At 43.9% G+C, this 16,822-nt stretch overlaps 1 protein-coding gene across 6 annotated transcripts in view; it reads left to right on the forward strand.

Moving 5' to 3' along the window:
• Nucleotides 1-6,942, forward strand: part of AAK1 (AP2 associated kinase 1) — a 171,201-nt gene extending 164,259 nt beyond the window's left edge. For all 6 annotated transcript variants that reach the window (XM_073897619.1, XM_073897617.1, XM_073897618.1 and 3 more), the window contains one exon: nucleotides 173-6,942. In XM_073897619.1, the coding sequence (XP_073753720.1) occupies nucleotides 173-1,302 (1,130 nt within the window). In that variant the 3' untranslated portion in view covers nucleotides 1,303-6,942. The remainder of the gene's footprint in view (nucleotides 1-172) is intronic.
• Nucleotides 6,943-16,822: the final 9,880 nt, after the last annotated feature.

Genomic DNA, 16,822 nt, shown 5'->3' on the forward strand with positions numbered 1-16,822 from the left:
TCCAGTTTGTGTGCCGTTTCCTTGCCTGACTTTTATTTTTCTGTTTTTCCTTTTCCATTTCAACCTTTATTATTTGGCCCCACAATGTTTCCGCCGCGGGTTGACCATTTTAAATGTTCCGAGGAGAGTTGAACTGATCTATGCATTAATTCTGCATTTTTTGCTTTTCTAGGTCTCCAGAGAGAGCCCAATCCCTGTCCTGTAATAACTGTAGAGCACTTTAAAGATTCAGCCAGTGTTAAAGGCCTTCCCCTGTATCCAGACCCCTCAAGAGTACCTGGCACGAAAACGCAGAACAATTTAGAATCTGACTACTTGGCCCGAGATGGCCCTTCAAGCAACAGTTCATTCCACAGCAGTGAAGAGGAAGGGACTGATCTCGAGGGGGACATGCTGGACTGCAGTGGGTCTCGACCACTCCTCATGGAGTCTGAAGAAGAGGATGAGAGCTGCAAGCCTCCACAGGGGAAGCTGGGAGGAGCTATTCCATTCGCTCAGCCAGAGGTCTCTACTGAGCAAGCAAAGGCGGGCCAGGGTGGCAGAAAGAACCAGTTCCAAGCCCTCCCACAACCAACCATGGACGGTCTCGGGGAGCCGGATGTTTTTGCCACAGCCCCCTTCAGGAGCTCAAGGGTTCCAGCTGATGACATGGATATTTTCTCCAAAGCCCCATTTGCCTCCAAGGGCAGTGTGGCTCCTTCCCAGCCAGAGGAGGCGGACGTGTTCTTGAGAGCTCCTTTTACCAAGAAGAAGAGCATGGAGGAGTTACCAGTTGCCCAGAGCGCCTCCCAGGAGTTGCCTGGGCAGGCCAGTCTCCTCAGTCAGACTGATGAGGTCCCTCTGCTCCCAGGCCTTGAGAGAGCAGTGTATGCCCCCATCCGAGCTCAGTACTCCATGGCTGCTTTCGTCCTGCAGTCTAACCCCCCCTCCCATTCTGCACAAGCAGCAGACCATCCTGACAGCATCTCTCCCAGGGGATCCTCCCTGGAATCTGGGGGCCATCCTAATGACAGAAACAAAGGACCTCAGCCCCAGAAAGAAGCTGTCTCAGGCCCCGTGGCGGGCAAACCATTCCGCCCCCAGTCTTTATCCAAATATTCCCGTCACTATAGCCCAGAAGATGAGTCAAGTCCAGAAGCCCAGCCCATCGCTGCCTACAAAATTGTTTCACAGACCAACAAACAGTCGATAGCTGGATCTGTTTCCATCACATCCCTTTCCTCCAGGACTACGGAGCTGCCAGCCATGGATCCGTTTGCTCTAGCACCCTTTCCTTCGAAATCAGGCAAGCAGAAACCTTAGGAGCGATACCTGAGCCTTCAGGCCTTTGTCTTTACCACCACCACCACCCCTCCCCCAGTACCTCCCACATCACTCCCAGCTGAGCCTGTCTCAGAAGAGATACACCAATTATTATCTTTCAGTTCCACCTATCAGAGCAGAATTTCTGCGGACAACAAACCCAGTTGCAGTGATACTTAGTTGAAACCCCTTTAAGTTATGCTCATTTCTTTTGTTTATATTGATTTCAGGACTTGCCCACATTTCCATCTCCACCTCCGCCCAGAACTCTGCTCTCTTTTTTTTGCCCCAAGACTGTTTAAATCCAGAAATACTTCACCCCAACCCCAAAGGGGCCATGTTGCTGCAATTTTTGTTTTCCTGCAGTTCCTGTTCTGAGTCTTACCCATTGAGGACTCAAGATTAGTCCCTTCAGGACTTGATTTAATGCTCTTGCAAAGGGAATATTTATGGAAGGAAATGCAAGATAAAAATCCTGCAAATCAAGAGGAAGTGCAATCCTGCAGATACTAATCATTCCTGTAAAACCAGCAGCTCTACAAAGGATTCTCTGGGTCTGTTTCGGAGTCTTTGCGAGCCAGGCTGGCCTCTCACAAATGAGTGTTTGTGGGTGTGTAACCTGTGTCAGACCCTTTCCTATGTAGAAATGCTAACGGAGATATCTGAGCTCGAGTCGAACAGTATTGAGCCTTCCCACGCCCATGCTTTTTAAATCACTATGAGTGCACAGATTGTGTGTGTGTGTGTGTGTGTGCACGCACACACGCAGGGAGTGGTTTTCCTTTAGGTAAATCCTGTCTCACTATGCCTACCTCCACAATCACTCATTTACTGGCATTTGTCTCCTGACCTAACTGTCTTGAGCCCTATGTTTACTTAGTTCTGTCTTGTGGCAAAATTGAATGCATTGGAAGGTGTAGGAGAATCCTGCTGAAACTGAGGTTTCACGGAGTAGATGTTTTCCTCCAAAATTTGCTATTAACAAATTTTATTTACGTGGTCTTAAAAAATTATGATTTTTTTCCCCTCAGAACAATAGAAAAGAGCACCTTGTCCCAATTCTAACCATTGGGTATGTGGTCTTAGTAATATTTTAAAGTACTTAAAAACCTTAGGTTTGAGCACTCCATGCTGTCTTCATGGAATTAATCATGAGACTAGGCTACAAATTAGATTTGCATACTTGTTTGTGTTTTCCAATTCCTTGCTACCTTTCTCCACTGCCTCTTGAGGAAAAATAAATCTGAGACATGTAAATCAGTTTGAGAGAAGAGTAAAGAGCTGAATCAGCTATCCGTGAAAATTTAATTCTCTATCCTCTGTAGATGTCGAAGTAGGCCAGATAGGTGACTGACTTGTGTTTTTGAAATGTCTTCTATTTCTGGAAAGATCTGACTTATTCTCAGCTGTTTCCATACCCATTATTATTAGTGCCTTAAGGTGAAACTTGTGTCTCAATGGGAAGATCTCTGCTGAGGAAGTTCAATTTAGTGGAAAGAGCTGCTGCACCATGTTTCAACCTGAAAGCTTCCAGTGACTTGTAATCGATGTCAGTGATGTCTCCATTAGCTAGAAGAGTTGGGAGAGTTGCTTACCAAACCAGATTAATGATTTAAGAATTGGCAATTCATCCAAGAATCAAGCCAGAACGCCAAACTCTATTGCAGTTGATTAGGTGTCATACTCTTTAAATTTGAAATTCAGGAATCTTAGGGATAGAATATGAACAGCAACTTTTCAAGACATTTTCTAGTTTGGTCTCCACCTATTTCAAACGTCTAGGTTAAAGGATAAATAATTGGCACTGGATCAGGGCTATCGGCAATGGTTTTACAACTGAGGTTTCAACCATGCCAGTCTTTCACTTTGGTGAATGTTAAATGTTCCTTCTAAGAGTTTGCTTTTCTTCCCATGATTATTTCTGATTTTTTTGTGTGTAACAGTGGATGCAAAATCATCTTTCCAGTTGAATAAACAGTTTGGGCTAAGGCATATGGAACTTTGCACCCCAGCCTCTTCACTTGGCCATTATCAAGTAAAGCCCTCCAAGGCAGGAGCTGAGAGGATAGGAATATTCAGGGAGAGTTCTCGCCTCAAGTCAGGAACTCTTCAAGTGGAAGGTCATTCTCATCCACTCTTAAAAGACTCAGATTTACCTCTGTAATAGCCCTGCAAAATGTCTTTCCTTTGGTTATTTAATCACTTCCTAATCAAGTAGCCATTTTAGCCCTTGAGGTAAAATCAATAAAATCATAGTGATTTTAGCACATCGTTGTATCATTTGTCAAGCGTGGGCTTGTGACCCTTTTTAATTCTCACTGGAGACTATGATGGGTGGAGACTCTAAATACATTCTTTGAATAGGAAGTGAACGTAAACACATGCAAATTACTTGTGCTCTTACTGAGTGATGCATGAAAATTTTTGACTATATTACATTAATTATTAGCTAATAATTAGTAAATTCTGCACTGATCTTTGGATCATATAGGGTAAATGCATCATTTAAAGATAAACTATTCTTCCCGGAGGCCATTCTGAATCTGGAATTCTAGAAAATTTAGTGTTAAGGGAATTAGGAGTGCTCAGGGTGCTTTGAATTAGTAGCAAATGCATGTTTCCAACAACTATACTGCAACAGGTTAACATTAAAGAGAAAAGATATATAGTCAACAAAATGCTACACCTTTTAGTTTTATGTGTTATTTGCTTTACACATCTGATAGGGAATGCAAGAATTTGTGACTTTTCATTTGCCTTGAACCACAATATGCACTGATGAACTCTTTTAAAGAATCTGTGTTAAATGACTAACAGGCACCGTTGAATTAATGAAGTTATATTATGTGTGGTGGAAAATGAATATTTACCGTATATTTATCATAGCTCACATATGGCGCATTAGGCTCCCAGTCCTTGTTAGATTGGAAGATGGAATGAACAAAACTTGATGCATAAGCAGATGCTGGGCAGGACCTAAGGGAATCTAGGTCATAAATTCAATTTCATTTTGGGCTCAGTCATTATTGAGTTGAAAATTTCATATGTGTAGATGTGTGTACATGTTCACGTGCCCATGTTAGGTCTGAGTTTAATCTGGCAACCTACATTTCTTGAAACTTTCGAGAAAAAATACCAGCATCTTTTGGCCCATTATTTATTTAGTAAGTTTTAGAGTACATGTACATCAGTGTTTTAAACCATTTGGTGGACATTTCACTGACTCATAAAGTAGCAGATTTCCGTTTTACCTAAATGTAATCACCAGAGTGCTCTGACAGTACAAATTCCATCATGCTGATAAAGAAAAATCATCAGAACATAGGTCATATAATATGTATGCATTTTATCAAATAGGAAATTTTATAGGAAACTGCAGAAGGGTGAGATCCAACTCATTCTCCAGCAGGAAGGGTGCAACTTAAATGGAGTCACTTGGGTGCCTTTAATAAAGAAAAATGTTACTCTGCTGTGTCTTTGGAATTGAAATTGGAGAACACATGCCAGTCAACTTTGGAATGGCTGCTCGTCGCATAGATGCAGTTTTATCTGAGAAATTTGGAACTCGGATCATTTTGATAAAAGGTACATAGGAGAGCCGCTGGAAAGACCGCGGCTTCTAAGGAGGTAGAAGCACTTTGTAAAATGCCCAGAGTCACCACCCCTGGGTTCTAATCCTTCAATCCTGCCTGATGGAGTAAACATGAGGATTTTAAATGGAATCATGTAATTTAAATTCTTCGTTTTTCAATGCCTTTGTCAACAACTACTTGTTTTTTTTTAAACCATCAGAACACTTGCAAACTTATGAAGTTCACTTAAAGATTTCAAGATGCTTGGAAATAAAAAAAGTAGTATCTGGTTGGGAATTGTTTCTGTGTTCTTTTGCTGCAGGATAAGTCCTCTAGGTTGCTGAAAACAACTGGATGCCTCAGCTTAGATGTAAGAACCCACACTGGCAGTGTCTGGCTTCCCCAGGTGCCACCTTGCTCTCTCACTTCCTGGTCCTCCCTGCCTCATTTCTACCTTGACCTTTATTAGGAAACAGGCTTCGTGTGTGGTCTCCAACATCCCATCTCTAAAACACTACCAGGCTCAGCTCTTTCCTGCTTCTCTACTCCTGCAAGTCTTCCTGGGTCACCTTCCTTGTTCCTGTTCCCCCTTCAGTTCCTCACTTAACAAATTCCCCTACTACGACCATACCAATAAGTAGATGATGAGAGGTATGACTGAATGATCATGTCAATTTTTCTGTGCCTTTGTTATCATAAACAGTTTCTTCCTAAGTTTCAGCCTAACCTACGATAATCTCACCACACTGGAATAATTCCAAATAAGAATGAAATGGCCCACCTTCCCCATTTCTTATGGACTAGAAGAACAGATGAAGGAAGGTTGGCAGAAGTCCAACCTACTCTGGAGATACAACCCAAAAGCATCTCTCCACCATGATCTAATACAGGCCCTATGTACCCCAGAATGCAGGGGTAAGTTTAGGTGTGAAAGGACTCTGGAATAGGTTGTAAAAATGGCAGTTAACCAGCACACTGGTGGCTCCAGTCCAGTAATCCCAGAACTTGCAATTCTGTAAGAAATTTAGTCCGAGCTACTTCCCAGCAGTCTCAATATGGGTGACACTGTTTGGAGTTCATAGTAATGTTTTGTTCTTGAAATCAAGTCAATGTTATCTGCATTGCCTTATGATAGAACTGTATATGCGTGTTGAAGGGATCTGTTTGATTCCTTTTGGCAAGGAATTGCGGAAATGGTTTTTGTTTTTTTGTTTTTGTTTTGCAGAAATGGTTTTTAACAATGTCAGTTATAAAGTGAGACTTTGGGAGGGAGAGAAGACAATGTAACCTTTTCACTCTGAAATGGCAAAACAGTTGTATTCTCTGAGTCTACCAAAGACTCCTGTTTGAGGATTGTGAATGGAGAGGGTGTGTGTGTGTGTGTCCGTGTCCTCATGCTTTCTGCCATGGTGTTAAGACCTCCTTAGGAAGGCATGCAAAGAACACCAAGTGGTGACAGTAGGTAGTTGGCTTGAGTGAATTCAGCCCCATTTGCTAACAACTCAAAGAACTGGAGTTGTTTTAGATAAAGGTGGGGAAAGTCAGCCCTTGCCTTAGCCTGTTTCCACAGGAAGCATGCTCTTCTCATCCACAAGGATGAAACTTGGCCTGAACCCCTGGCTCATGTGTGGTGGTGGACTGGCAGTAGTGACCAGGACAGCACAAGGCCTGCAAGATGTTCCTTTGAAAGAGAGAGTGTTTGATGTCATTTGTTAGGGCATAGAAACCAAATAAAGGCAAAGGACCATGCTCATTCCATGGAGAAGTGAACTCTGCTGACAAAACATTTTGAGTTGACTGAGGAAGTCGACCCAGCTGCAAGGAATACTGAGGTCATCAGACCCCAGGAAACAGTATGTGCACACAATCTCAAGGGCTGTGAACATGGGAAAGGAAGGGAAAAAGACATTTACATAGTCAATCCTAACAGTTTTTGCGATACCTCCTATTTGCAGACTATTGGATTTATGTTCTTGCGCTCTCCGTGTGATCTATCTTATGTATCTGATAGTTGTTTTGAGTTGTAAACTCTTACACACTTTATTAAAATGGACCTAATAAAAGTAAATGGTTTATATTTTGTATTCTCTCTTAAGGTAGACCTTCCTAGGATTGAAGGGTTCCATAAGTGCCTTTTACAGTACCAAGCCTAGTTTTGTGTTTTTAAGTTTCAAAGAACAACGTTTGGTTGGTTGGTTGGCTGGTTGGTTGGTGTCCAATGCCAGCATTGTTACTTCCTGAGACCTACTTTCCATTCTATATGTTACATGGAGACAGAAATGAAATAATAAAAGACAGCGGGCCCATATGGACTGAGCCAAGGAAACCACAGAGCTCCCTATTGTCAACTTTACTGTGAGCTCCTAAAATACGTTATCTGAATATGACCTGCATCAGTATTCAGTCTTTTTTTTTTTTTGAAGATTTTATTTATTATTTATTAATTTGACAGAGAGAGAGGGGGCAAGCACAAGCAGGCAGAATGGCAGGCAGAGGGAGAGGGAGAAACAGGCTCCCTGCTGGGCAGAGAGCCCTATGCGGGGCTAGATCCCAGAACCCTGAGGTCATGACGGGAGCCGAAGGCAGACACCTAACTGACTCAACCGCCCAGGCGCCCCCAGTATTCAGTCTTTAAAAAACACACAACAAAAATCCCTTAAGAGACCAACATTAGCATAACAAATTAAAGAGCAAAGTCTTGGAAACAACAAACAAAAAAACCCAGACTCTTGACTAGAGAGAATTAACTGGTGGGGAGGGGAGGGGTGAGCTAGGTGGAAGGGATGAACAGTACATTTACCTTGGTGAGCCCTGAGTAATGTATAGAATTACTGAATCACTATATTGTCCACCTGAAACTAATGTAGCATTGTACATTAATTATACTGGAATTAAAATTCAAAAGTACACAAAGTACATACACACGCAAAGAAAAGTCTTGGGGAGGAATGCATTATACCTAAGACTTTTATAATCCATAGTGTGGGAGAGAACCTGCCTGCTTATTTCCTCTCCAGATTGGAGAAAATAACAGTAATATTTGAGCTTTAATGAGTTTTGACATCCATCATTCAGGGAGAATTGGTAAAGGGCTGAGTTCAGGTGTGAGTTCGAGCTGGTAATGGTGTTCAAAGAAGATCCAGGCATCCAGAGAGTTCTGGTATAATATACATGAGTAAAATCAAAGTTGCCTCCTTTTTCTAAGATTTATCTAAGATCTGGTTCATCTATCTTTAAATATATGCCCCACCTCATTCTACAATGTGAAGTTCCTGTGCTTTTTCTCTTTCAAGTTATCATTAACCAAGAGTGCAATCTTCCTTGTCTGTGACTTGGCCTGCTCTCAGGGAAGCATCACTCCCACTGAGGTAGATGTAGGAAGCAGAGCCTTCTGCAAATGTGGACGGACTCACTTGCAGTGACTTAGCTCTGTCTTCCTTGTAGGGAGAGCCAAACTTAGAAGCTTCACATCCCACAGGGTGCTATCGTTTGCATTCACCCTTTTGTGGCTCATTTTTGCCAGCCCTGAGACTGGTCACACTTTATTAATCTCCCATGTAACACTTGCAAGTTCATATGAAATGTGACCATGCCATGGGACACTCGGTCGTTTAAGCATCTGCCTCCGGCTCAGGTCATGATCCCAGGGTCCTGGGATCAAGCCCCGCATCGGGCTCCCTGCTCAGCCAGGAGCCTGCTTCTCCCTCCGCCTGCCGCCCCCTCCTACTTGTGCTCTCTCTCAATCTTAAAAAAAAAAAAAAAAAAAAAAAAAAATTGACCATGCCATGAGCTTGAATGGAAATGAAAGGAGAGCTAGGGAGTTTGCCAGTGGGGGACATGGATGGAGAAGGGTGAATGGGGGAAGTACTTGAATATGGTTGTACCTTAGCAGCCGATCTGTAGGAAGGGGGCAGATGAAGATGAAGGAATAAGAGAGAGAAAAGTAAATGGATAACAAGCACACCCAGGACCCAGATCTTGGTTTCTAAATGAAAGGAACCAGGCCTCCATGGAGAAATGGCTGAGGGCAGGAAATACACAAGGTGAACTAGGAGTATCTTGTACTGCTAGAGAGTAAAGAAGTGCTGGGGGAAAAAAAAAGCCACAGGGACACAGGCACCAGCCTGAAAGAACTGCCAATGTTCAAAGCTGGAACAATGTGATCAACAAAATAAATAACATAATATTAGATTATAACAAAATATAAATACCCCACAACCCATACTGATATAAAAGTGATTGAAAAAATAAATAGGGAAGACAAGATATATCTCTCACATAGAAGAATTTCAATGAATTTATGTACGTCCTCCTGCCTCCAAAGTAGAGCTTAATTCCACATACTTTGAAAGTTGCTTCCAAAAAATAGTGTGTAGAAAGGGGAGATGGAAAGAGTAACTTTTCAGTGGAAAAACCTAACCACTACCACCTCAGCCAGATGATCAAGGTTAACATCAACAGTGATATCTCAATAATATATACCCTTAATATGATGTGGTGAGAAGGGTACATTACCTCCATGGTCCTCTCCAAAGCCCAGTAACCCCAGTCTAACCAAGAGAATAACATCATACAAATCCCGATTGAGGGACATTCTACAAAATACTTGACCAGCACTCTTCAAAACTGTCAAAGGCATTAAAAACAAGGAAAGTCTGAGAAACTGGTACAGGCCAGAAGATGCTAGGAGATATGAGAAGTTAGTGTAATATATCTGGATAGGATCCTGGTGCAGAAAAAGAGTATTAGAGAGTAGTGAAATCCAAATAAACTGTGGAGTTTGCCTAATGTTGGCTCCTTTGCTGTAATAGATAGTAACATTGGTTCCTTAGTTTTGGCAGATGTATAATGGTAATGGAAGATGCTATCAGCAGGGGACACTGGTTAAGGGATACATACAAACAGTGTGCACTGTCTTTGCAACTTTTCTGTAAACCTAATAGTACTTTAGAATAAAAGTTTGCTTAAAAAATAATAAGCTGGGCAAAGTCCCTAAGGAATGGCAAGGGGAGTAAGGAGTGGGGTGGATCCAGAACACAAGTGAAGTTAATGGCTTTGGGTAAAGAAGATGCCTCTTCTGCTCCGGTAAGATTAATGCAGTGTCAAGGAGGAAAAACTTTTCCTCTGCACTCTCCAGTTATTTTCCTGGGGCCTGGCAAATTAAACTGCCAAAAAGATTAACGGAAGAAAAATTTTTTATTCACATATTTACATGGGAGTTCACAGAAAAATATGACTCAAGGAGGCAGTTAGAATTTGGGTTTATAGGGGCGCCTGGGTGGCTCAGTTGGTTAAGCAACTGCCTTCGGCTCAGGTCATGATTCCAGGGTCCTGGGATCGAGCCCCGCATCAGGCTCCCTGCTCAGCCAGAAGCCTGCTTCTCCCTCTCCCACTCCCCCTGCTTGTGTTCCCTCTCACACTGTCTCTCTCTCTCTCTCTCTTTCTCTGTCAATTAAATAAATAAATAAAATCTTAAAAAAAAAGAATTTGGGTTTATATACCATCTTAGAAGGGAGTGGGGAGAAGGGCACGGTAGGAAAACAAGTGACTTTTAGGAAAAGATAAATGGGGAATAGATAATGACAGTTTTGTGAAAATGTCTGTTTAGGTGATTGCTTATTCCTGAGCCAAATTCTCCTCTCCAGTGATAGGAGTCAATCTTTCCTGGTTGCTAGATTCCTGGAGAGGGGACTGATTTATAACTAATGGATTCTTTGGGAAGTTCTGCTTTCTGGCGGATAGGGGCAGTTCAAAAGAAAAGAAAACAAAGCCAAGCTCTTCAGCAGTATATTGTGGATGCCTTCAGCAGGAAGAGGTGAGTGTGTGAGTCTGGGTTCTGACCCATTAGAAAGCCCATTGCTGCCACTGCCACCACCAAGACTTCTATCTTTTTCTCTGCAGAGTAAAATCTGCTAAGAATGAGGACGCAAGGCGTTAAGTTTGGAGTAGCTAATAAAGGGAATTGTTAAAATATTTGCAAACTGTTTTTTAAAAGAGATTTATTTGAGAGAGAGAGCACAAGCAGGGGGAGTGGCAGAGGGAGAGGGAGAAACAGTTTCCCCACTGAGCGGGGAGCCAGACGTGGGGCCTGATCCCAGGACCCTGGGATCATGACCCGAGCCAAAGGCAGACGCTTAACCGACTGAGCCACTCAGGTGCCCCTGCAACCAGTGTTTTAAATAGACTGAGTTCAGTAAGATAAGTTAGAGTTCAGGAAAGGGCTTAAATGTGATCCTTGTGATCTTCCTGCCTCACTCCTTGATGAAATTCCTGCAGATCTCATCGCTTTCTGGTTACTTTCCCAAGTACTCTCAAGTATTAAAAAAAAAAATCCAGCCAAGTCTTCACAACTTCCATCTCACATCTGCCTCAGAGCTTCCCTCCTTTCCCTAGGTTGGGCTCAGGGACCAGCCTCCTTCTACACCTGCCTCCTGCAGGTTGGGGCAGGAGGAGGGGCACTGGGATCAGGGTGCATACAGCAGTCCTTTTCCTTGGCTGGGGCTGCCTGTGGCTTTCTGCATGGTTCCTGTTCAGGGTGTTACACCCTCTAGCTCGGTGGGGTTGGCAAACAACGAGCTGTGGGACAAATCCAAGCCACGGAGAAGAATGGTTTTTCCACTTTTCCATGTCAGAAAAAAAATCAGAATATTCATGACATGAAATTATATGAAATGAACATGGTAGTGTCCATAAATAAGGTTGTATTGGGACACAGGTACACCCATATACGTGTGTACTGCCCACGGCTGCTTTTGCTCTCTCATGGCAGGGTAGGGTAGTTGTGACAGAGACCATATGGTTGGGAAGACTAACATATTTACTCTCTGGCCCTTTACAGATAAGTTTGGTGACCCCTGTTCTAACTCACTCCTGCAACCCACTCTCCTCCTATTCTGCTGCTGGTGGTACACCCCACTTGGCAACCTGGAGCCCCCTTGCCCTCCTGGGGACCCTGGTGAGCAGGAGCCCTCCAGAACAGTTCAGCCTGGCTCGCTTCTGCAGCATCTCCTTGTTACATGGGAAAGTCTTGCATCCTTGTCCCTCCAAATGCCACCAGGGCAAGCGGGTCCCCAATTCTTTCCCTCTTTGCTATACCATCGTGGGATGCTTCGGTCGGCCTCCTATCTTTAGGCTTCACCCCCAAACTCCTGGGGACACTCCAAGGACTCCCTCCCCATGTTTTACTCCAGTAACTGGGGAGGCAAACCCAGAGTTCCTATAGCTCAGGAAGCCTGCCCCCACAGGGTGAGACAGCACAATCCTCTCATAGCAGGCACCCTGGGACCTTAAAATAGGATTATCAGTTGGTATGTCTTATATAGCCAGGATGGGTTGAGAGGGTGGTCTCCGTTTTTCTGCATCTTTTAGGCAGCTTACAGGGCTGTCTCTAATCACTTTAAAATGTTGGAGCCCTTATCACCGAAGTCTTTGACTTTGAAGCTTTATCCAAAACACTAAAACCACAGGAAAAATTCCAGACTGTACCCTGTGACACAGGGCTATGATGTGGTACAACCTTGTGCTGTATGCTTCCTAGAGGGGTAAATGACATGACTAATTAGCATAATCGTGAAATAAAATACGGTAGAAGGTGCCTGGTTCTATGGAACTTCAGAGAGGTTTCAATTCAGCAAGTATATTTTGAGCCTCTCTTAAATGCCAGGCACTGGGCACAAGATCAAGAAGAAGATAATTTTGCATGCTGGCATGCAGTTCACATCCAGTGAGGCCACCGAGTGAGCCCCAGAACCAGGGTTGGTGCTGGTGGTCCAGTTCCAGCCATTGCTGGAACATCTTAACGCTTCTTTTTCTTTAAACACTCAACACAAGACTTTCCTCTTACGTGAAGCCTTCCTTGGGCTCTCCTCTCACCCCTAAGTCCTCATTCACTTCTCCCATCTGCCACCAGCGGGCCCTGCACATAGCCCTTGTGGAGCATGCTGTTCCCTGCGGCTGCCTTCATTGACTGCAAAGTCTCTCCTCTAGGAGCTCCCTGAGACCACGAATTGTTTTGTTCATCTTTATATCCTCGTATCAGGGATTTTGATCATTCGTGAGTAACGGGAAACCTGATTAACCCGTGGCATCAGCAAAATCGTGGCTGATCTTTTTTCTCGCGCCACAGGTAGTCTGGAAGAGGATGGTTGCTGGTGGTTGTTGGCTCATTGCCTCAGGGATGTCATGGTTGAAGCGTGGCTGCCTTGACTCCAGCATTCCCGCCCCCACGCAAGCAGGAAGAAGGGCCCGCGCCGAAAGCAGGAAAGCAAAACCTTCTCGGACAGTTCTGGCCGTCTTCCACGTTTGTCTTACTGAATGGAACTGTGCCACATGACAAGCCGTAGATGCGTGAGAGGCTAGGAGAATTCTTCTTCTTATTTTTAGACCGAACACATTGCCACCTGAGCAAAGTCAGTGTTGGCTAGTAAAGAAGGGGAAAGTGAACACTGGAAGGTGTCTAGCATCGTCTGCCTCAATCCCTAAGACAAAGCAGAGTGCCTGGCACCATGCTATCAAGAAAGCACTCAATAGTTATTGAAAGAAAACAAATGAACAAGGGAAAAAGAGACAAAAAAACCGACTCCTAATTATAGAGAACAAACTAGTGGTTGCCAGAGGGGAGGTGGGTGGGGGATGGGTAAAACAGGTGAAGGGGATTAAGCGCTCATCTTGGTGAGCGCTGAATAATGTATAGAATTGCTGAATCACATTGTATAGCTGAAACTAATATAACACTGTGTGTTAACTACACATGCATTTTGAAAATTAATTAAAAGACAGTTATTTTTAAATCATTTTTAAAGTTTTTATTTTAATTCCAGTTAACATACAGCGTACTATTTTTTTTTTAAAGATTTTATTTATTTGAGAGAGAGAGAATGAGAGATAGAGAGCACGAGAGGGAAGAGGGTCAGAGGGAGAAGCAGACTCCCTGCTGAGCAGGGAGCCCGATGCGGGACTCGATCCTGGGACTCCAGGATCATGACCTGAGCCGAAGGCAGTCGCTTAACCAACTGAGCCACCCAGGCGCCCAACATACAGCGTACTATTAGTTTCAGGTGTACAATACAGTGATTCAGCACTTCCGTACCTCACCCAGTGCTCATCACGACAAGTGCACTCCTTGATCCCCATCACCTATTACACCTATCCCCTCACTCATCTCCCCTCTGGTAACCAACAGTTTGTTCTCTATAATTAAGCGCCTACTTCTTGATTTCTCTTATTTTTGATCTGAGCTTGTTTTATTTCTTGAATTCCACATGACTGAAATCATTTGGTATTTGTCTTTCTCTGACTTATTTCACTTAGCATAATACTCCCTAGCTCCATCCACATCAGTGCAAATGGAAAGATTTCATTCTTAAAAAATAGTTATTGAATAAATGATGAATGAGTAAATAAATGATTTTTTGGTCCATGTCACATGATCTAGTAATCTTCTTAGCCAACAATTAAAACAGAGCTGACATCGTATTGAAACGGTATTGGGGAAAATATCAGTTGTCTATCAGTTATCATGGTGAATGAATGACTGTGTGTGTGTGTGTGTGTGTGTACATGCGTGGTGTAGAGACAGGAAGATGTGGGGCGTAAATAGAAAGATCCAGATATCTCAAGGAGTTTTACTTTTTCCTAAAAGAGTCACCCTCCCTCTAGTATATTTGGGGAAAAAATGAAAGCCGTTTCACATCTGTTTCTGAGTTGTCCACCCGGCTGCTGTGCCCAGCTTCATGTGCCAGTGGCCACAGTCCCCTCCATAAGACGCTTTACCCTTCCTCGGCATAGCACCAGCTAAGGCGTGAATGAGGCCAGGCCCTCTCTTTCTGCTGTCTGCACGGTCATCACACAGAGTGAACGAGTGTACCGGGTTTGACAAAAGGGTTGAGGTGACTACGTTCATTCAACTACTTCTTGTTGAGCACCTACTATGTGCCGGGTATTACAGTAGGTGTGGGGTACAAGAGTAAAGAAACAGACATGCCCCTTGTAAGTCTTAGGATAGGGGAGGGAAAGGATCATTAGAAAAATTAATACCCAAATCCATAATTTTACTTGAGATAATGCACTATGAAGGAAAAGGAGAGGGTATATTGAAAGAGATAACGAAGGAGACCATTTGGGTGGGGATGAAAGGAGGTGTCACGAAAGGGCCCCTAAGTTAGGATATTTAAGGAGAATATCCCTACCTTATATTCAGACCTAGGGGAATTTATACCATTCAAGAAAGCCTTTCAAGAAAAAAGAGGGAGGGCGCCTGGGTGGCTCAGATGGTTAAGTGTCTGCCTTTGGCTCAGGTCATGATCCCAGGGTCCTGGGATCGAGTCCCGCATCGGGCTCCCTACTCCTTGGGAGTAGGGAGCCAGCTTCTCCCTCTGTCTCTCATGAATAAATAAATAAAATCTTAAAAAAAAAAAAAAGAAAGAAAGAAAAGAGGGAGAAAGGAAAAAAAAGAGAGCAGGTGGGGGGGAAGGCATTCCTTACAAGGGGAGCAATTTATGCAAAGGCCCTGACGTGGAAAATAATCTGGGACACAAGAAGTTTCAGTGGTTTGAAGAATGAGAGGTGAAAAACTAAAGATTAAAAGTGTTTAAAAAGAGGGACGCCTGGGTGGCTCAGTCGGTTAAGTGTCTGCCTTCAGCTCAGGTCATGATCCCAGAGTCCTGGGAAGGAGTCCCACATTGGGCTCCTTGCTCAGCCGGGAGCCTGCTTCTCCCTCTCCTACACCCACTCCCCCTGCTTGTGGTTGCTTTCTGTCAAATAAATAAATCTTTTATTAAAAAGTGTATAAAAGATTAAAAGTCTTTTTATGACATTTGGCTCTGAAGCAAGAGCTTCCAGAACGTAAACTGCCCTCAGAAGCCAGGGCCTGCTCAGTGTCCAAGCCCACATCTGTGGCAGTCTGCAGCGGCCCCCCCAACCCCCTTAGACACTTCTCTGGGCCAAGAAACCACCAGGGTTATCTTGGTGTGGCTCCAATCTGTCCAACAACAGGTGTGTTGTTTCTAGTCCAGAAACCAGTACTGTGCTTACCTTCTAGAGCAGTGGTTTTCAAATATTAGCTGGAGGTGGTATTAAAACCTTAAATTAAATTTAAAATTAAATTAAAATTAAAATTATTACTAGGGGCGCCTAGGTGGCTCAGTCAGTTAAGCGTCTACCTTCAGCTCAGATCATGATCCCAGAGTCCTGGGATCCAGCTGGGTTTGGATTCCTTGCTCAGCGGGGTGTCTGTTTTTCTCTCTGCCCCTCATCCTGCTCGTGCTCCTGCTCTCTCAAATATATAAATTAAATCTTGAAAAAAAATTTTTTTAAAACCCCAAACCAGGGGCACCTGGGTGGCTCAGTCGTTGAGCGTCTGCCTTCGGCTCAGGTCATGATCCCAGGGTCCAGGGATCGAGCCCCACATCAGGCTCCCTGCTCCGCGGGAAGCCTGCTTCTCCCTCTCCCACTCCCCCTGCTTGTGTTCCCTCTCTCGCTGTGTCTCTCTCTGTCAAATAAATAAAATCTTAAAAAAAAAAACCCAAAACCAATTACTAGACCCCATCTTCAGAGACTGTGATTCAGTAGGTTTAAGGCGGGCCCTGCTAATTTGCCTTTGCAATGTGTTCCCATCTGTTGCTGCCCCCCCACCCCCCAGTCCACATCTTGAGAACCGTTGTCCTAGAGAAACCGGAATATCCAAAAAAAGTTCTGGGAGAGTAGTTAATGGGCTTTTGTATTTTGCACTGGCAACTCGTCAAACACCCATTCTTATACAGCAAAGGGCAGCACCGCAGCAGGTGAGTGCTCCGCGGGGGTCGGTCCAAGATGAGAGGCTCTTTTAGCCCAGCCTAACAGAAGGATAAGACAGATCCACCTCAGGCCCATGGTAGAAGGGCAGGCATCTTGCTGGAAAAGGCCAGAACTCTTCCAAGGGGATGCTCCAGGGAGTCTTTTGAGGCAGCCGT

Source organism: Callorhinus ursinus, unplaced genomic scaffold (assembly GCF_003265705.2).
Source record: "Callorhinus ursinus isolate GAN/ISIS: 27379988/994484 unplaced genomic scaffold, GSC_fseal_2.0 scaffold10, whole genome shotgun sequence".
NCBI classification, from domain to species: Eukaryota; Metazoa; Chordata; class Mammalia; order Carnivora; family Otariidae; genus Callorhinus; species Callorhinus ursinus.